The sequence below is a fragment of the Aplysia californica genome, unplaced genomic scaffold, assembly GCF_000002075.1.
Source record: "Aplysia californica isolate F4 #8 unplaced genomic scaffold, AplCal3.0 scaffold01446, whole genome shotgun sequence".
NCBI lineage: Eukaryota > Metazoa > Mollusca > Gastropoda > Aplysiida > Aplysiidae > Aplysia > Aplysia californica.
In genome coordinates, this window is record NW_004798716.1 from 34,740 (window position 1) to 56,857 (window position 22,118).

At 39.5% G+C, this 22,118-nt stretch overlaps 1 protein-coding gene across 1 annotated transcript in view; it reads right to left on the reverse strand.

Moving 5' to 3' along the window:
- Positions 1-22,118, reverse strand: part of LOC101849428 (WD repeat-containing protein 63) — a 31,921-nt gene that overhangs the window by 6,112 nt on the left and 3,691 nt on the right. The window contains 19 exon segments of the mRNA XM_035973580.1: positions 399-524; positions 1,404-1,495; positions 2,628-2,832; positions 4,142-4,272; positions 5,034-5,097; positions 6,260-6,387; positions 7,295-7,379; positions 8,428-8,557; positions 9,658-9,731; positions 10,421-10,543; positions 12,205-12,378; positions 15,249-15,452; positions 15,899-16,010; positions 16,880-17,037; positions 17,885-18,043; positions 18,821-18,979; positions 19,572-19,676; positions 20,059-20,243; positions 21,442-21,519. Of these exon segments, the coding sequence (XP_035829473.1) occupies positions 399-524; positions 1,404-1,495; positions 2,628-2,832; positions 4,142-4,272; positions 5,034-5,097; positions 6,260-6,387; positions 7,295-7,379; positions 8,428-8,557; positions 9,658-9,731; positions 10,421-10,543; positions 12,205-12,378; positions 15,249-15,452; positions 15,899-16,010; positions 16,880-17,037; positions 17,885-18,043; positions 18,821-18,979; positions 19,572-19,676; positions 20,059-20,243; positions 21,442-21,519 (2,492 nt within the window).

Consider the following 22,118-nt stretch of genomic DNA (forward strand, 5'->3'; position numbering starts at 1 on the left):
GTGGAGGGATGTGAATACTGATTGGTGGACAGAGATGAAGGGTTCAGCAAGTTGTGATTTGATTGGTGGAAAGAGGTGGAGGGTTCAGCAAGTTGTGATTTGACTGGCGGAAAGAGATGAAGGGTTCAGCAAGTTGTGATTTGACTGGCGGAAAGAGGTGGAGGGATGTGAATACTGATTGGTGGACAGAGATGAAGGGTTGAGTAAGTTGTGATTTGATTGGTTGACAGAAGATAAGAGAACCACAGGGTGTTTTTTTGACTGGAGGACACAAAATGCCCTGCCACCTAAGACTGTTCCAAATGACACTCTAAGGGATAAATTACACAAACATAAAAAAACGACAAGCGTGTCTTCGAAGCACCAAAAGCAAGACAAGTTTGTCTCCAGCTTCTTACCCCTCCGGCTTTTTTCTTGGCCTCAGCTTCCAGCTCTCTCTTCTCTCTCTCCCTGAAGTTCCACCTCTCCACGACGAACCCTCGCCTCTTCACCTCCCTCTCAATGTAGTTGGCAACGCCGTTTGTCTGATGAAGGGAGTGGATACAGCATTTAAAAACAAGGCATAATTACATAACAGAGTTACTTTCAACCAATGCCTCACTCATTTCAGAGCTCCGAGAAACTACAAAATTAAAAACTCTATACAATATCAAATGTGTGGCAGTCAGTGTTAACTTGAGCCCATTTACTTAAGAGTTTAGTTTAGAGAGAGTTTTACAGCACTTGCAACACAATTAGGTCATATAAGTGCCAAAGATTAGAGGTGTCACATAAGAGTAACAAACACAAAAAAGAAGGAGCAGAGATACGGACGACAGACGTTTGATGGGAAAGAATAAGCAAACCATACCAGAGCACCCGCCAACCACCCACATTGAACAATTTCTACTAACTGCGATGAAAGAACACAACAGCTTGAGCAGATACCTTAAGCTAAATGTTTCTCAATTAAAGCGCAGAACACAATGAATATGATTAATATACTTAATAAACTTAAGGAACAGCGAACATACAATTTACTCTTCCAACCCGAGGAAAAAAACTTGTGAATGGCATCAACAACAATAGCAAAATCAATAATATCAACAACAGCAACAACAGTAACATCAGCATCATCACCACCACCACCAACCACAAACACCAACAACAACAAGAGTTCACTGTTTTTTTAATTAAAAATTTTTTTTTTGTCTCGTGTCCCGATTTTGGTGCCGATACGTCGTGTAGGTTCATAAAAATGTTTTGGCCCGGTGCAAAGTGTTATGTTTCAAGAAATAAAAACAAAAAACAAGAAAAACACTACAAGAAAAAGAGGAATTGTTTAGTCGATGATGATGATGATGATGACGATGATGATGACGATGATGATGAGGATGACGACTAGAGTTCACTGTTGTGTTTACCTCAGTGGGCGTGGGCTGCCTCAAGCTCCAGGGAATCTCCAGGATGTGCAGCGTGCCTGCATTGTCTCCCACGGCAATCAGCTGCTGTTTCTCTGTAACGCATCCACAAAATGCTCACGTTTAGCCACAGTTCTATTGTGTCTTAATCCTTTGAGCCCTGAACGCCTAAGGCCACCGTGCCCCTCTTCCCGAGCTCCTTCATTCACACCTTCATTCATATCATGGACAGAATCACATTCCATATCCCACTTAGGGTAGTCCTCGTCATTACCAGCATCTGATTCAGAAACATCTCCAACATAATCAGGGTCATGTGTAGTAACCACTGTTTTTGGTACGCGTTTTGTCTCAGGTGGACTCGCTCACCGTTGTATCAGCGGCTAGGCATACAGGTAACTTTACGTACTACCGGTGTACTGATGGCTAGGCGTACAGGTAACTTTACGTACTACCAGTGTACTGATGGCTAGGCATACAGGTAACTTTACGTACTACCGGTGTACTGATGGCTAGGCATACAGGTAACTTTACATACCAACGGTGTACTGATGGCTAGGGCTCAAAAGGCAAAAGTCTAAAATTCAATGTGAATTGTACTTGTAATGTAGTAAGTATTAAAAAAAAAAACCCAACCATATGAAGACCACAACGAGAAAAATGAATAATATCACGAATTTGAAATCGCAGAATTATTGTCTTTAGTGATGTGCAAAAAGTAGACTATGTTTAAAAGCTTTCAAGAGAAATAACAGAATCAGTCCTGAGTCATAAACCCTTCTGAAAAAAGTACATTGACTGAAAAACTACTATTATAATGACTATTATAGTTATCATAATATTAATAATAATAATAATAATTTTTTTTTAAATGTAATAATAACAATTATTATAATAATAATAATAATAATAATAATAATAATAATAACTATTATTATCATTACAGTATTGTTATTACAAAAATAGTATATCTTTATCATCATTATTATTATCACTATTATTACGATCATAATGATAATTCTTCTTCGTCTTCTTCTCTTTATTACTATCATTATTACAGTACAAGTGTAATTCTTCTTCTTCTTCTTCTTCTTCTTCTTCTTCTTCTTTCTTCTTCTTCTTCTTCCTCTTCTTCTTCTTTTTCTTCTTTGTCTTTTTCTTCTTCTTCTTCTTCTTCTTTTTCTTCTTCTTTTTCTTCTTCTTCCGATGTATCCCGGCCCAACTCACGCGTCACTTGGAAGGGGTAGATCTGTGTGATGGAGGTGGGCGACACGCTCTGTGTCAGCGTGGGCTCGTGGGTGCGGTCCAGGAGGTCCCACACGTCGATGCAGCCGTCCACTTTGGCAATGAAGAACACGCCGGGCCGCGTCGGTGACCAGATACCACACGACATTCTGACAGGGCTTGCCGCGGAGTAGAGGATCGGGCCACTCTGTACACAGAAACAACCACAATTAAAAAATAAACGCTGTATGAAAATCTTTACGTCAATTATTTTCCATTTGCTCTGTCTACAAAAATACTTTATGAATAATCTTCTGATAAATGATCTTATCATTTCTTTTTTTTTGGTGGTAAGTGTTTTGCGGCGCTCGCAACTGCCTAAGGTCATATGAGTGCGCATAACCATTTCTCCACAAATGCATGTCATGAAAATCTTCGTGTACGAGAAATCATTTTACTTTTGCTCTGAACACAAAAATACATGATAAATCTTACCATTTCTTGTTCTCTCTACAGAGATTTTTCGTGAAAATCTTCACACAAATGATTAAACGATTTCATGCTTTTTCAACAAAAACACTTTTAAAATCTTCACAAAAACACAGAAATATCCATCTATCTTGAATAAAAGTCGAGATCTTCGTGATTGAAAGAAGTGGGCATCACCTGTTTTTAGAGGTAAAAGTAGTGAGAAAGGCCGCCAAAGTGGGGTAACTTCCATAGCTTAAGAGCACTTGAAAACAGAAAAGTTACATTTATCGAGCCTTTAATCAACGTTTTTCAATAACATCCACAAGGAAATGAGTTTTTAATTGGACCTATAAAATGATGAGCCGAAAAACAAAAATTCGATGAAAAATTGCTGGTTTCTTCCATTTTTTTTTTTTGACGCGCGCCTGATTTCACCACGAAGCCTCACATTTTAACTCTTTATCTCCGAGGGGGGGTACATACACCCACTACGCCGGCGTCCTTTTTTTGGTACTAAATCTAAAAATGACAAAAAAACGTCACTAAATGTGTCATTAAATCGAAACAAATGAACCTATTTGATAGTTCTCCATCTAGTGAATGAAATCCCAATAAAAGAGATGTGTTCTTGGCAATTGCTGAAAAGTAATTTGATGTTGACGTCATCGTAAGGGAATGTGCGGCACAGCGTTTCCGACCGTGAGCTGCTGTGAGCGGCTTGCCGGAGATAAAGAGTTAATCCTCTCCGTACGTTGTGTTTTACTATCGTATCCATACGACGTGCGGAACTCTGTACCCCCACTTTCCAAAGAGGAAATTTACTCGTTAATCCAATCCGTACGCTTTGCATAGCAGTCTGTCAAAATGATTTTTTGAGAAATACTGAAAGTTTCAAAGAGATCTTCGCACTAGAAGTATTCTAAAATGTGAAGAGTACAAACCCTGGGGTACAAAATGACCCCAGGGCGTACGGATAGGGTTAAAGAGTTTCTCAGTCACACTTTGACCTCTCTCATCAGGCAGAGTGAGACGACAGCGCCACTTACGCTGACTCCTTCCTTCCAGATGGCTAGCGTCCAGCCGCCCACGCTGAGGAGAATGTCCTTGAAGAACGGTGAGCGGTTCATGGAGACGATCGGGCCATCGTGCAGGGAGTGGTAGTAGGCGGGTTTGGGGGCTGGGGGGGTGGGGGAGAAAAACATTTTTGTAGACATATTTGGTACTGAGGGGGGGGGTGCAAATAATTATGACTAATACCTAACAAAGAGAGAGAGAGAGAGAGAGAGAGAGAGAGAGAGAGAGAGAGAGAGAGAGAGAGAGAGAGAGAGAGAGAGAGAGAGAGAGAGAGAGAGAGAGAGAGAGAGAGAGAACAAGACATACAAAGCTCAAAATGAAGGGAACTAACTTGACAAAAATTTTAATGATCAAATATGAAAGGCAGAGTTATTCCTCTTGTTTGCCATAAAAAAAATATGTCTGGAACCGACTATTTTTACTCTTGTATTCTAATAATTTGGCATAAATAATTGAGCCAAAATCATGGTTTCTGCTCACACAAAATTAGGAAAATACCCATAGCCAAGCACAGTGGCCATATGAAGAAGAAAATTTCCACATTCATAAAGTAAGTTTTAAAAATTACTGGTCAGCGTCAGTATTACTGTTTTTACCTGACACACTGTCAATACACAAGGCAGAGACTTAGTTTGGGTTTTAGTAAGAGTTTTACGGCATTTGCAAAACAATAAGGTCATATAAGTGCCGAAGATCAGAGGTGTCACAAGAGAGTTACAAACATTAAAAAGAAGGAGTCGAGAGATCAGGACGATAGATATTTGACAGGTAGGAAAGAAGGAGCAAACTACACCAGAGCACCCGCCAACCACTCACAGACTTACTCTAAACAGCACACTGACAAAGCACATGATAGAGACTTACTCTGGATCTTTCCGGAATCCTGGTCCTTCTGAGGCATCCAGTCGACGTACACGACCTCTCCATCCTGAGGGGAAACAACCCTCATCATTGTTCACGAAATAAAACTCAAAATAACCATCTTTTCCATAGATTTCTTCATTGTTAATGAAATAAAACTCAAAATACCATCTTTTCCATAGATTTCTCCATTGTTAATACAATAAAATTCAAAATACAATCTTTTCCATAGATTTCTTCATTGTTAATACAATAAAATTCAAAATACAATCTTTTCCATAGATTTCTTCATTGTCAATGAAATAAAACTCAAAATACCATCTTTCCATAGATTTCTCCATTGTTAATGGAATAAAACTCAAAATAACCATCTTTTCCATAGATTTCTCCATTGTTAATTAAATAAAACTCAAAATTCCATCTTTTCCATAGATTTCTCCATTGTCAATGAAATAAAACTCAAAATACCATCTTTTCCATAGATTTCTTCATTGTTAATAAACTAAAACTCAAAATACCATCTTTTCTATTCTAAGCTGTGTGATCAGTTCATGACTTTTCTGTCCTTTGGGTAAAAAAAGACCATAGTTTAGTCTAATCCTTGCTTCGGTGACCCCAAGCTACACGCAGTATTCCCCACCCACGCGACCCGATGTGAATTGCTGACATTGCATTAATACAAAATGAATAGTTCTTTTTCCGACAACCCTCAGCTCCTATAGTTGTGAACTCCTGAGCTGCAGTCAGTAAGGATCGGGCTAAGAGAACACTTCGAAGGAGAGGTGCTACTAATTCCTAGTACGAACAGTTCTGCTGACATATGACTAAAAAATGTATATATGCGTATTTATGTCAAGTAATATTTTTTTTACAGGGGAGAAAAAAACCCCTTTTCATGGCGCGTATTTCTATATTGGTTTATGGCTGAACAAATTAAAATTAAGGGAGCTTTGGGCCTTTGAAAATATGCATTGTGATCTAATTACACATCGATGTAGATATGAAAAAAGTAATTTTAATCAATTACTCCATAACTATTTACTGTGTACCTCAGCATATCAGAAAAAAGTTACACCGGCCAGTGAATTTTGACATAAAATAATCAAATCCACCAAATTTTAGTGAAATTGAAGCACACACGAAGATTAAATTTTCGCATCTGTTGTAAAATTTCATTTTTGGCACCAGAAATACGTCTTTCTATCATACGATGGCAGAGTCGCCCATACCTCGGTGCCCACATAGATGTACGTCTTGACGCTGTTCAGAGTCCTCTCCTTGCCTGAGCTGGGCTTGTGGAAGCCGCCCTGCATGGTGGCCGTCGGGTCGTTCTCTTTGTAGTCCGTGCCACTGGCAACTGTAGGAGGTGGGGAAAACACATACAGATTTTGTTACTACGTCATAGACTTATTGATATGTGGCACGACGCGGTGGAATCAGGCTCTCGTCAATTTTTGGGCATACCGAGTTGATGGTATCATCTTATGGCCTATCCTTTTTCTTTGTTTTGGGTGAAAATATTATCCATTTATGTTGAATAAATCAAGTCGAGATATGTGTGATGGAAGGAGGTTAGTGTCATCTGGTTTCACAGATAAAATTAGTGAGGAAATGGCCGCCAAAGGTTGAGTTATTTCTTTAGCTTGAGAGTCCGTGGAAACGGAAAATTTACATTTCTTCTGCCTTCAATCAACGTTTTTCAGCAAAATCCACACAGAAATGGGCATGAAAGGTGTTGAACCAAAAAACAAAAATCCGATAAAAATTCCAAAACCTGCGGGAAAATGCCAATTTCTTGACTTTCATTATTTTGACGAGCGCCTGATTTCACCACGCTGCCTCACATATAACACATATCACTACACAAAAAGTTTATTATCAAAACACAGAACTGAAGAGATGGCCAAGTGGTGAAGCAGGCTTCGGATTTTATCTATCTATTGGATGTTTGAGATTCACATCTCAAATTACTCAAAAGCTTTCAAATGGACAATGACGAAACTGTTGTCAGTTGAAATCTACAAGTCATTCAGGACCAGAATTATTCCTCAAAACTTTTTTGCATCCATTGGAGTGAATGAAAACCTGATTTGATTATCTTCCAATCTCTTTTTTGTTTCTTCAATTTATATTTTTGTTTTCTGGACACTTTTTTGACTCAATAAGGATCTATCCGGAGACACAACTCGGTAAGGCAGAAATATTCCACAAAAATGAAAGAGAGCGTGTCCAAATTCTTGTCAGTTCTAACATAAAGAACTCACGTGCTGACTTGTCGCCCTGTCGTTCCTGTATGGAGAACTTTGTGGGGGCGTGGTCACCACCTGGTTCTGATTTCGACAAATGTACCTGGGAACAACAAATGCATAGAAAAAGGCAGAATTTTATGATACAGTCAGTGCATGCGAGGACAATAACTGCTTCTGTGACTGCAGAAGAATTGTGTGTGTGGTAAGTTAAACTTACCAAGAGGCACACCTTACAATTCCTGTCCAAATGACGACCACTTCCTTAAAGCAACCATCTCGATCTCAGGAGAGGAAAAAGTGATCATCATGAACGGTTCTAGAAAATACATGATATTTCAATATACACTCATAGAACGTACTTTGTTTTTCCAATTTAAGTGTACTTCTGACGTACTGATGCACTTCCACCTTTATTTGCATTACGACGCACTGGAATCAGGCCTCGTCAATGTTTGGGCACGTGGAGTTATTGGTATCATCTGAAAGCTCATTCATTTGCCTTGTATTCGATGAAAAAAATATCCATCTAGCTTGAATAGTAGTCGAGATATTTGTGATTGAAGAAGGTGGGGTAGCCTGGTTTCAGAGGTTAAATTAATGAGAAAATGGCAGCCAAAGTTTGGCAACTTCAAAAGCTTAAGATTCTTTGAAAACAGAAAATTACATATTGTGTGCCTTTAAACAAGGTTCTTCAGAAAAATTCACATGCAAATGAGTTTTCGTGTGAACATAAAAGGTGTTTCACCAAAAATCAAAATGTTGACATAAGTCGCCAAACTGGTGGAAAAATGCCTTTTTCTTCAATTTCATTATTTTGACGAGCGTCTGATTTCACGACGCTGCCTCACATTTGTCTTCAAAGGACTTTTCAGAAATCTAATGCAGGTAGTTGTCCTTAACAATACTGCGCTAGTGTCTGTCTCCGATGGGCTCCACCAAAATGTTAGTCACAGATACTCCTTGTTACCGCTGCAAGAGAAGGAAAAACTCAGCTCAACCCTGCTTTAAAAGTGCTTTAAAAAATTGGAGTACTTTAACTTTTGTGCAATAAGCGACGTTAAGTTGGACACGAAGGTTTCAAATTCTTTTCCTTCACAAAGATTCTAAAGATAGGACGAAAAATACTCCGCGTCAAACAGCGTCCTTACCCTGAGGTGAGGCTTCCAGGACAGGTCCAGGTATTTGAACGTGTCGGGCACTCCCATTGGCTGCTTTGGGCCCTTGTCGTCGTGTAACTGGTGGATCTTGGGAGGTTTCGTGTCCCAAAATAGCACGCAACTGGAAAAAAAAAGACCCCAAAAGTTGGAACAATTATTATCTTTTTTCCAGGATTTTATTCCAGTTTATTTCACATAAAGAGAGATGTACCAATAAATTACATAATTGTCAGCAATTGTTTTTTGGCAATCTTACTCAACAATAAATGGTTTCAGCAAGTTTTCAATACTTTCAGTTTTTCTTTCAATTCCTTTCTAAAAATCACTAACAGATCACCAAGGCACCTAGAAGATTACTCAGCTCTGACCCCCACAGAAGATCAAGCCTCTATTATTCTCTGCAGGAGTCAATGGAACATTTTTTATACGACATAAAAAAGTCTGTTTTTTCCATAAATGTCACCACTCAAACGTTGAATTTGTAATTCAGACTTGGCTAACTGACAAGCTACGAGTTTGTGCATCTGTAAATATTACTTCCAATACTGTCAATGTGTCGTTAAATAGTTGTGTGAAGCATTTTCAAGCAGCAACATTGAAAAATTAAACTTTAAAAACATATCCTGTGGAGAGTGATGAGACAGAAAGGGACAATTTTCTCTCTTTGTGAGAAGAACAGAAACCACCAGAGCTCAGACAGAGGAAAGAATAAGACTGGTACGATAAATCCTCAGAAAACATTTGTGAGGCAGCGTGGTGGAATCAGGCTCTCGTCAAAATAGTCAAAGTGAAGAAACTTGCATTTTTCTTCACGTTTGTGAATTTTTCTCAAATTTTTGTTTTTTGGCCCCTTTCATGTCCATTAAAGAACTCATTTCTGTGTGGATTTTTCTGAAAAACGTTAATTAAAGGCACAAAAAATGTAAATCGTCAGTTACCACGGACTCTTAAGCTAAGGAAATAACTAATCTTTGGCGGCCATTTTCTCACTAATTTTACCTCTGAAAACAGGTGACCCCCACCTCCTTCTTTCGCAAATATCTCGACTTGTATTCAAGATAAATGGATATTCTTTCTATCCAAATAAAGACAAGTGAACAAGCTTTAAGATGATACCCATAACTCTACATGACCAAAAATTGACGAGAGCCTGATTCCACCATGCTGCCTCACATTTATCTCGGAGTTACGCTGGTTTAGTTGAGTATCTCTACCACTCACTTGTCTGTGGCACAGCTCATGAGCTGCGAGCACTGCTGGGTGGAGTTTTCTTGGGGAACGCCCATCTTGCTGACCTGTGGCAAAGAAAATATATAACTGTAAGTTAGTCCCTAACGTATCCCTTTCATGTGACATGTGAATAATCATTTAACAGTATGCTTCTTTCTAAAACAATGAAAGGGACTCATAAAAACAATCTATATCGATTCTTTTTCTTTCCATGGCTTAAGCACTTTGCTTTTTATATTTTCCATAAATGAAAGTGACTCATGAGATAATTTAAGTGGAAGTATCTTCTTCACATGCCAAAAAGTTTGCTTTGCATACTTCCGACAAAGAAAGTGACTTAAGAAACGAGATAACAGCTCACACCAGCATACTACACACAACAACTGATATCAGAAAGCAACAGGATTCCACTGTGAAAAACTACAAAAATGCTAATTTAAAAAAACATTTCATTCAACTCAGTGGGAGGTTGGCGGGTGCTCTGGTGTGGTTTGCTTCTTCTTTCCTATCAAATATCTATCGTTCTTATCTCCCCTTCTTCTTTTTAAAGTTTTTTACTCTCTTGTAACACCTCTAATCTTCTGCTGCTCATATGACCGTATGCCATTGCGAGCGCCGTAAAACCTCTACTAAAACTACAACTTATTCAACCCATGGCAAAAGCTAGCACCCCCCCCCCCCCCCCCGCAAAAAATAATAAACAACAAAAAAAGAAAAAAAAACCCCCAAAGGCAAGTGTTTCTACTGATCTGACCTGCATGTGTTCAGGCACCCACTGTATGTCTGTGACCGGGGCCTTGTGGCTGTTCTCTATGCTGGACACAGCGCAGTAGCGGACGATTGGCGTCTTCAGCGCGTTGGGGTCCTCAAAGCCCGGCTGTGGACACACACAGGGATGTATAGAAGTCAATGAAGAGATAGAATATGTATAGAGGTGAACTAACAAAATGTATAAAAGTCAATAAAGAGATTTTATATTTATAGAGGTGAACTAACAAAATGTATAGAAGTCAATAAGAGATATAATATATGGTCGCTTCTTAAGGACAAGCGGGCTAACCCAGATTTTGGGGGTTTCCAGAAATCTTGACCTACACCAAAAGTCGGCATAGACCTACCTAGAGGGGAAGTTTCATTTCATTGGTGAGTATATTTGTTTGGTTATATAGAAAACTTTCCTTGTTTTTTAAAGAAACTGAACAAGGTGCAAAAACTTTACCTTCAATTTTCTCAAAACAGCATTTTCGGGACAGCCCAGTTGTGCTTAAAAGCGACCATATGGAGGTGAACTAACAAAATGTATAGAAGTGAACAAAGAGATGTTTAAAACTGAACCAAAGAGGCGTGCAGAAGTGAGCTAACGAAGTGTATAGAAGTGAACAAAGAAATGTATAGAAATTACCTAAAAAGAGTATAGAAGTCAATAAAGAGATATAATATATAGAGGGGAACTAACAAAATGTATAGAAGTGAACAAAGAAATGTATAGAAGTGACCTAAAAAGAGTATAGAGATGAACAAAGAAATGTATAGAAGTGACCTAAAAAAGAGAATAGAGGTGAACAAAGAAATGCATAGAAGTGACCTAAAAAAGAGTATAGAAGTGAACAAAGAAATGTATAGAAGTGACCTAAAAAAGAGTATAGAGGTGAACAAAGAGATATAATAGATAGAAGAAAACTAACAAAGTTTATAGAACAAAAAAAAGAGATGTGTAGAAGTGAATTAATGAAATGTACAGAAGCAAACAAAGAGATGTATCAAAGTGAATCAAAGAGGTGTACAGAAATGAATTATAGACGTAATCAAAAGAGAACAAAGAGAGGTATAGAAGTGAACTTGCAAAGCGTATAGAAGTGAACAAAAAAATATGTAGAATTGAACTAACGAAATGTATAGAAGTGAACAAAGAAATACATAGAGGTGAACTAAGCATCAACAATACATGACAACTTAAATATGTGAGGCATCAGGGTAAAACCAGGCGCTCGTCAAAATGATGAAATCGGAGAAAAAGGCATATTTCCACAAGTTTGGCAATTTTTATCGAAATTTTGTTTTTTGGCTAAACACCTTTTATGTCTGTATGAAAATACATTTCCATGTGAGTTTTACTGAAAACCCTTGTTTAAAGGCACACAATATGTAATTTTCAGTTCTCAAGGACTCTTAAACTATTGAAGTTGCCAAACTTTGGCTGCCATTTTCTCATTAATTTAACCTCTGAAACCAGGCTACCCCACCTTCTTCAATCGCAAATATCCTGACCTCTATTCAAGCTAGATGGATAATGTTTTCATTCAAAGCAAGGCAAATGAATAAGCTTTCAGGCAATATCAATAGCTCCACATGCCCAAAAATTGACGAGCGCCTGATTCCACCACGTAGTGCCACATATAAATTGTAAAAATCAAGAGGCTACAGCGCATACTAGACTAGTAAAAAGGTTTTTCCACATTTTCTCGCCAGTAGTTGAATGCTCCATCTGCGGATACTGAGATGCACTACAACGTGCAAAATAGACTCGTTCAAGCTTACCAAAACGGTTCTCTTCTTGTTGCGGTTACTTCCCCTCTGCTGCTTGAGTCTGTCTGCGTGTGCTGAGATGTCCCACAGCACGATCTGGCCATTGTAGCAGCCGCCAGCGATGATGTTGGGGTCCGAGTGGTTGTAGGCGAAGCTCATGATGTCATCAGGGGCCTCTAGGATTAGCTGTGGGGGCATACGTCGGATTTTTGGTCAGAACATGATGTGCTGTTCATGTGTTGCTGCGTTCTGAATTGTGGTGTAAGATCCACCTTTTGACAAGTAGAGTGAACACATCTTTAGAATAGGATATGTAGAGTGAACACACTTTTAGAATAGGACATGTAGTGTGAACACACCTTTAGAATAGGACATGTAGAGTGAACGCACCTTTAGAATAGGACAAGTAGTGTGAACACACCTTTAGAATAGGACATGTAGAGTGAACGCACTTTTAGAATAGGACATGTAGAGTGAACACACCTTTAGAATAAGAGTGAACGCACTTTTAGAATAGGACATGTAGAGTGAACGCACCTTTAGAATAGGACATGTAGAGTGAACACACCTTAAGAATAGGACATGTAGAGTGAACACACCTTTAGAATAGGACATGTAGAGTGAACGCACCTTTAGAATAGTTATTGTGACGCAGGCTTAAAGGACATGATATCACGTGACTGACATCTCACGTGACTTCGGGCAAGCCGCGGGTAAACTAAGTAGCACCTCACTCACGGGGGCCGAAACAAGTTACATCGGCTAACCAAGAACTAATAATAATAATAAATAATAAATAGCATTTGTATGGCGCATATCCCCGCTCAACAACAGGCTCAATGAGCTTTACACTATATTATTACCCCAGCAGACCATAGAACACTTCCCGTGAAGCATACAGTGCAAGCAGCTGATTAAGCGCTCAAACACTAACAAACGGACAAGATCTTTCGCAGTCTAAAGCCGGGTACCCATTCCCACCTGAGTGAAATGAGGAAAATTTGAGTAAAGTGCCTTTCCCAAGGACACAACGTCGGGCCCCTGACGGGATTCGAACCTGTGACCTTATGGTTGCGAGTCCGAGAGCCTAATCACTAGGCCACCGACGCCACTAGCCAGAAGACCAGTAGGTGGGGCCCCACCAACATCAGCTACATCTAGATCTACTATCGCAAGACTCTAGACTCAACAAGTACGTCATAACATAACATGGATGGATAACAACAACAACAACAACATGCGCGGCTATTGTATTTGTAAAGGGCTCAGAACCTGCATTCTTTAACTCCTCATTTCCGGCAAGCCGCTCAGAACACGTCTGCTGGGACATTTCAGTGAACCACGCTCAGCATTTTTCAAGGATCCCCGAGCAAGTGTTCCTGCGTGCTGTCGGCATCGCTGACCGTTTATGATGCCACATCGCCAGAAGAGAGAGAGAGAGAGAGAGAGAGAGAGAGAGAGAGAGAGAGAGAGAGAGAGCGAGAGAGAGCCATCAGAACCGCTGCACTGGTGAGTCTCTACCACAGGCTCGGGCACACCCCTGTACAATGACTTCGACGTCAAATTACTTTATTCGTATATAAAGAGTTAATCCGGGTTGAGCGCTATATAACATTCTATGTATTATTAGACGTCAGAAAGTGCAAGTCATTAGTCTAACAGTCAAAAGTCAAAAATTGTAAGTCGTTAGTGAAACAGTCAAAAGTCACAAATTGTGAGTCGTTAAAGAAACAGTCAGAAGCCAGAAATTGTAAATCAGAAATCCTAGTTCATAAACAAAAAGTCATAAACTTCCATCAAATTCAGGTTTTCAGAGAGTCTGATATGAAGGAAATTAACACTTCTATTTGAAATCACATAGCAGACACGTAAGATGCCTGTGAAAAAAACAACAACAACAAAAAAGCATGACCTATATGTGAGGTGTGCTGACAAAATGAGTTACTTCTCACAATCCACAAATGTGAGGCAGCGTGGTGGAATCAGGCTCTCGTCAATTTTTGGGCATATTGAGTTATTGGTATCATCTTAAAGCTTGTTCATTTGTCTTGTTTTTAATGAAAAAATTACCCATCCATCTTCAATAGAAGTGGAGATATTTTGGATTGAAAGAGGTAGGGATCACCTGATTTAAGAGGTAAAATTATAGAGAAAATGGCCGCCAAAGCTTGGTAAATTCCAAAGCTAGAGAGTCCATGGAAACTGTAAATTTATATTATATTTTTTGTGCCTTTAATCAACGTTTTTGGTGAAGTCCTCAAAGGAATGTGTTTGTAAATGGACATAAAAGGTGTTGAGCCAAAAAACAATAAATTGATAAAAATTGCTAATCAGGGAAAATACTGCTGTTTTCTTCGATTTCCTTATTTTGACGAGAGCCTGATTCCACCACGCTGCCTCACAAATGGAGACATCGGCCAAAAATTGACACTACCCGTAAAAATCTGTAGATTTTCTATTGATGCCATATTCTTAAAGTACAACATGCCTTGTATTATTTTATACTTGTAAATTGTAAAAACTTCACCTATAAGTGTAAAGTATCTATTTCCACAGGGCTTAAATCCGAGAAGTAACTCATTTTGTCAGCACGCTTCACATATGACAAAGAAGGATATTAGAGCAGATACCTTTGGTACAGACAGGTTTTAAGTGCAGTTTACTCTTAATACAAACAAAAATGTGGTTCCAACTTGATCTCTATCTCTATAATGAGGAAGAAAAAAATCTGAGACGGTAAAAAAAATAAATGAGGCGGTCAACTGAAATTTCACATCTTCTTTTTCTTCTTCTTCTTCTGCTGCTGCTGCTGCTCCTCCTCCTCCTTCTTCTTTTTTTTCTTCTTCTTCTTCTTCTTCTTCTTCTTCTTCTTCTTTTTCTTCTTCTTCTTTTTTTTCTTCTTCTTTTTTTTCTTCTTCTTCTTGTTACACCTCTAATCTTCGGCACTTATATGACCTCATTGTGTTGCAAGTGCTGTAAAATACTTACTAACTTACGATAATCATTATAAGAAAGGAGAGGAACTGAACCCCCCTGGCAACTTTCTAACACTCTACCTGCGGGTGAATGGGATCGGCAAAACTCCAGATCAGGATGAGGGACGGAGTCATGATGACCTTGGCCGCCTGGTCGATGCGCTCGTCAAACGACAGTTTCTCCGCCACGGACGTTGCGACAACGCCCTTGATGGTCGGGTGCCACTGGATGCACGTGATGATCTTGTCCTTGCTGAACTGCAGGTCCGTGAAGGACTGGTACTCCTGCGCACAGACAGACAGACGAACTAAAAAACCCAGTCATAATATGTTTTATTCCTTGAAGGATTGTACTTTGAATAAACATAGCGTCGCCTCAGAACTATTTTGTCCAAAGTGTACTTAACACTTTCCCTACTGCGAGCCGCATTTTCAACAAAAATGGTAAATTTTCTGTTTCGATTGACTCTCAAGCTATGGAAATTATCAAACTTGGGTGGCCATTTCTCATTAATTTTACCTCTGAAACCAGGCGACCTTGACCTCCTTCAATAGCAAATATTTCAACTTATATTCAACATAGATGCATATTTTTTTCCCACAAAAGGAAGGCAAATAAACAAGCTTTAAGATGATACCAATAACCCCATATGCCCAAAAATTGATGAGCGCTTGATTCCACCACATCGAGACACAAATGCTTGGTGCTTGGTTCGGAGTTCGTTCCTCACCTTCAAGTGGTTATCTGCCTTGCTGCCAAAGAGGTCATCTCCGTCGCCCAGATGAATCCAGTCTATGTGGAAGACGTTCATGATCTCATTCTGCTGAAGAGCTTGGTGGAAACTGCGGAAATTTGGAGACATATCAAGTTGAAGGAAAGCTGTACAATAAACAGAAAAGGATCACCTTTAGTAATGTTTTTAGTTTAGTTTTAGTAGAGGTTTTACAGCACTCGCAACTGCATAAGGTCATATGAGCGCCAGAAGATTAGAGGAGTTACAAGTGAGTAACAAACATAAAAAAGAAGAAGGAGAGATAAGGACAATAGATGTTTGATAGGAAAGAAGAAGCAAACCTCATCAGAGCACCCGCCATTCACCCACCTTTAGTAAGGTCCTCTGTTCACCAACTTATGTTCTGTCATAGTCAGTTATCTGTGTCTAAATACAGTCAAACCTGCTCTTGGCGCTTATATGACCTTATGCAGTTGCGAGCGCCGTAAAACCTCTACTAAAACAAACAAAAAAACTGTTCTAATGGCCACCTGTATAAGACAATCACCTGTTCTAACGGCCACCTGTATAAGACAATCACCTGTACAAATGGTCACCTGTATAAGACAATCACCTGTAAAAACGGCCACCTGTATAAGACAATCACCTGTTCTAACGGCCACCTGTATAAGACAACCACCTGTACAAACGGCCACCAGTATAAGACAATCACCTGTTCTAATGGCCACCTGTATAAGACAATCACCTGTTCTAACGGCCACCTGTATAAGACAATCACCTGTTCTAATGGCCACCTGAATAAGACAATCACCTGTTCACTGACAATCACACTGACAAGCGCCCGATTCCAGTGCGTCGTGACACACATTTTTTCGTACGTATAATCATAAAGCGTCGTGACACACATTTTTCCGTACGTATAATCATATAGCGTCGTGACACACATTTTTCCGCACGTATAATCATAAAGCAACTCACTCCTGGGCCGCGTCGAGCACAAACTTCTTGCACTCGGCCGAGTTGACGAACTGTTCCTGCTCGTGCTCAGAGAACTCCCGAGGGTACGTCTGGGTGTTGGCGTTTCTCGGGTACTTCCACGTCGTCTGGGTCCCTTGGTCAACTTGGTCCAGTATGGCCTAGAGAAGTAACCAAGTCAATTAATGAGATGAATTTTAACACTATAGTCATTGCTGTTGTTGTTATCACACACCTTGTCACACCTTGTCCTCAATGTTGGGGTCACTACAGTCAGAACATGTCCATCTCTGCCCCCCCCCACCCCCCATCCCTCTTCAGGATCCATCCCCGAGTCTGTCTGCTTACAGTCTCCATCATAATTTGATTAGAGATCCATCTATCCAGCAACAGTTGGGCCCTTTCCCTTCTGTCCAATGCCATGCAGTGATAAGTGCAGGTTTGCTGCAGTTGCTGTAATGTTCCATAGAGTGTGTTGTCTATGTTAGGTCTCGGAGGGAGAAGGGTAGCTGTGATGTCATTTAGGGCTGTGCAGTGGAACAAGTGATGCTCCACAGTCTCATATGCATAGTCACACAAAGGACACATTGGGGGAAGTTCTGTTTTATTCTGTTCAAGTTAAAGTTAAGCTGTATACTCTACAGTCAAACCTGGTGAATGTGTATTTTTTACATTACAGTCAAACCTGGTGAATGTGTATTTTACATTACAGTCAAACTTGGTGAATGAGTATTTTACACGACAGTCAAACTTTTGAATGTGTATTTTACACTTCAGTCAAACCATTTCAAAAGGACAACCCATTGTCAAGGAGAAAAGTGGTCATCTTACATTTTCTGAACCAAAAAAAAATGGCTGGTTAAAAAAATGACCTTTCATTTGGAATAAATGTTCGAATCTGCTGGAGAAAATTGATACTTCTCTTTCTTTATGATTAGCTACTTTGGAGCCCAAAATCTGATCATCATTTTCAAAAGCCTTACGTTTTTTTCCTCGACAAACACTGACCTGAACACCCTTGTCCAACTCAATACGATTGAGGTCAAAGTTTTTATCATCAAAAGATGGACAGTCCATGGCCCCATCTTTCACGTCTGCAACATTCCGGTTGCCAAACTGTATCGGTGCTCCAAACTCTTGGCGCACTCGCTTCACCGACACTTTGGCCTGCATGCAAATATGAATTCATGTGAATAAAAACATAACAGAGAGATAAATGACAAATCACACCTGATTTCAAAACCACTTCAGGAACGATACTGGCATCCAACAATACTTTCTATGAAATTAATTAAAATGCAAAATTTTTTAACATTTCCATATCAGCAAAGGTCACTTTTTAACATGCAATTGTTTATAAAAATAGGCATGCATATGTTATATAGAGGTTGAAAGCAAAACGCAATTTAATTTTCTCTACTGTCCATTAAAAGCAACCCGATCTAGACAGAAATTGTCACAGAGGAACAGGGCAAAGACAGTGACAGATGAGTCATAGTGGAGGAAATTCGCGAGGTTACCACACTTTTACGTTCATTTTCTTCTCTTTTAGTCGACACTGACCAAGCTCGCTAAGGCCGTATATATAGAGTGCTGTACCACCAACAGGTGATATAGCTCCTCCCAGTGGCGTAGGTACTACAGCTTTTATCCAGACTTACTGACTCTGCTCGAATTCTGTCAACAAAAACTTGTCAAATCCAACAGTGAAGAAACCTCCCTTAAAAATGATAGTTTGTGTCTTGTAGGGCGTTAAGTCACATTACGGAAAGCTGAGAACTGTGAAGAGTGGGGAAAAGCTGGTTGTGAAATCTGCAGTAGTGCCCCAAAGGTTCACCGCCAGACAATGGGATGGGTGAAGGTAGAGAGCGTTAACTTCATACACGCACACAAAACGCCATGAATGCGGTACATTGCGGCTTCGTCGACCAATGCCAGGCTCACCTTTCTCCTCGTCTCCGTCACAGTCTGCTCACTGATCTCCTTCTCGCTGCCTTGAGACACCCAGTCCTTGGGTTCTGGCGGCACGTACAAGTACACCGTTGTGTCTTCTTCTTCCTCTCCCTCCTGGCCCTCCTCCCCTTCACCTTCCTCCTCTGATGTCTGCAGAGGAAAATGCAACAGGTAAAGTAACTTTCAGCCCCCCTTTGTCTTTCATTTTCCACGTTCTGTCATTTCCTTTCATTAATTTTACCTACAGTGAAAGATCAAAGAAGCCAGACCACATGTAATGCCACTAGCAACATATAATCATCTTAAAATTATGTAGACTGGAGGTCTTTCGGGTAAAGGGAAGATGTCAAGGTCAAGATTGTAATGAGCAGACACACTACGACCAATAATAGCGATGATGCTGTCTGCCGAAACATATTTCATTTCATCTTTTCTATCAAGGTTCTACCTTGAACATTCAATGGTGCCTTTCTCCGCACTCAGAACTCAAATTTCCCTAAAGCTGTATTTTCTCATTCTAAAAAAGCAATAGACTTAACAATCTTATACACAAAAGTGTTACCTAGAACAGCCATGACAAGGATTTGAGTATAATGCAAAAGATTATAAGATGAAAAATAAAGACATATGAATAAGATGAATAAGTCCCATTGATTCACTGACATAGTTTCTACATTAAGCGCCATCTACCCTTGCCAGGACCACAAAGACCACACAGACCACACAGACGACCACACACGACCTTCAGGAGAGCTTCCTTTGCCTCCTCCGTCAAAGCAATGATGAAATTCTGTCCGTGTTTGAAGTCTGCGTCGTACATGATGAGAACATCTTCTCCGGGGTAATCCTGCAAGTGAAAGAAAAATACAATACAACTATAATGTAATAATCTACTCCATTTTTGTAACTAAACATTCAGTAAAGCATCTTCACAGAGTGAAAATTACAATGTGTAAACTTCATGAATAGATTATCATTAAATCAAATTGCCATATTTTATTAACTAGCAAAGTAGAGCCAATGCAGAAAAGAAAGGCTAAAAAAAATATTTTTTTTAAATATTGAACACAAGTTTGCTCATAATTTTACTTTGACAAAACTGCATGTTATCTAGTTGTATACAGCTTTCTGGTGTTGAATTTTCTTTTTGGCAATATCAACACTGTGCTTTCGCTGACGCACTCAAAACAGATTGGAAAGACTGAACCAGTTTGTGACTTTTTACGTACGAGAATCTGCTGCTTGAAAGGGTGAAAATCACAGACAGCTGCCCTCAATTTCATATCTTCCAAAATGTCTGACTTTGGGATAAACTTGAAAGGGTTCTCCTCCGTCACATCTTCGTCACATTTACAGTGGTAAATTTCTTGTGAACTTGAAGTCATAAACAACGGGAAGACATTCTCAGGCAGGGCTGGAAAAAAAAGTGGGGGGGGGGGACAAGGTTACGAGTGAAAAGAGTCATCATTTCTAAAACTTTATTCAATTTTAACTCATTCAGTGCTACGGACGAGAATACTCGCGAAATCTGGGTCCCACCCACATACTAACGATGAGTATTCTCGCATTCTGCCTCGCTATCTTGATAGAAAGAATTTACTCTATCTAATCAATACAAAGTTATTTGAACTAACCGTGATGTATTTTATGGGAAAGGTCAAGGAGACATCATTTTTCTGCTTGAACAGCCATTGAGCCCGCTAGTTGTGATTTTTTCTCTTTCTTCTTCTCAAAAAAGCCGACAGATTGGCTGGTGAGGCCACCTTAGTTGACAATACGGTTCAACCAGATAGGGTCGAGATCCTGAAATGTCTTTCTCGCCAACTGATTGAGGAGGAAGATAGGGAGGCAGAGGCCAGTACTGCCGTGGAGAGGATGATGCTTTTGGGAATTTAAAAAAAAAGCGGAAAATCTGGCATCCTTGCAGGAAAGAACAGAAAAACGTTCAACCAGATGTGCACTGGCACAATCAGTAGAAGGACCCTCGCCAACATTTTGGAGAGAGCAACGGAGCATCAATGGACATGTCCGGAGTGCAGGGATGTTGCTTCTTGAAACAATAACAATAACAATAACAATCTTCTCGATCGCATCACACTTGAAGTCTGGTATCTGTCATAAATTTGGCCGTCCTGCTCAGTTCATCTGTCAGCCAGTAAAGCTTCTCTTGTAGTATCAGTGGGTAGTTTTGATTTATTTTCTTGAATATACATGCACACACACACACACACACACACACACACACACACACACACACACACACACACACACACGCACACACACACACACACACACACAAATGTGCACACACGCAGGCTTACAATCAATGATATATAAATATATAATATAATATAAATGAGCAGCAATATAAACAATAATAATCTTAAGCTACATACATACCCAAATTTATTCTGATGCATGCTCTGTCTTATGAATACTTATAACAAGATGGTTAAGGTGGAAGAATTTTGATGGATGATGGTAAAAATGAACTTTTGTATCTTTCTTTGTTACAGATCAAAAGCCTAGGTCTTTTATTTCTGACTGATGTTTTTATTTGAGGGAACAAGGGATGTTTGTTGTCTGAAAAGACGGAGTTAAAAATAGCCTACCGTTTGGATCTTCTTCAGGAGGTGCCTCTTCACTGCTCGAAGGTTCCACCGGGGCTGCCTCCGCTGGCTTCCCTTTGCCTGCAAAAACAAGACACACTCGTACCCCAAGCATATCTTCTATTTAACAGGATCTTTGCAAAATCTTTCAGTTGCTGATCAAAGTCTGTTTTGTACTTTATAGAATTAGGAATAGAAAACAAACATATATTCTCATAAAATTAAAAATGATACATGTTGAGGCTACTCAAGTTTCAAAAAGGTGGAACAGATTACATACAAGAATATAATGCAATTAAACATAGATTTCAGAGCAAAGGAGCAATGATTTAAATATATGTATTTGAGAATGAATGATACAATTAAAAAAGAATTTTTTTAAAAATTGTCCCACATTAAAGTTTTACTGACAGATGCATTTCGCAGCGATCCTCACATTGTTTCTTCTTTCCTATCAAACATGTATTGTCCTTATCTCCCCTTCTTCTTTTTTTGTGTTTGTTACTCTCTTGTAACACCTCTAATCTTCTGGCGCTCATATGACCTTATGCAGTTGCGAGCGCCGTAAAACCTCTACTAAAACTAAACAAACTAAACATTGTGAAGATTACATACAAACACTCTATTCTAATCAGAGTAACATAATAGAAAATCCCATGAATGTTCCAAAACGAAAAAAG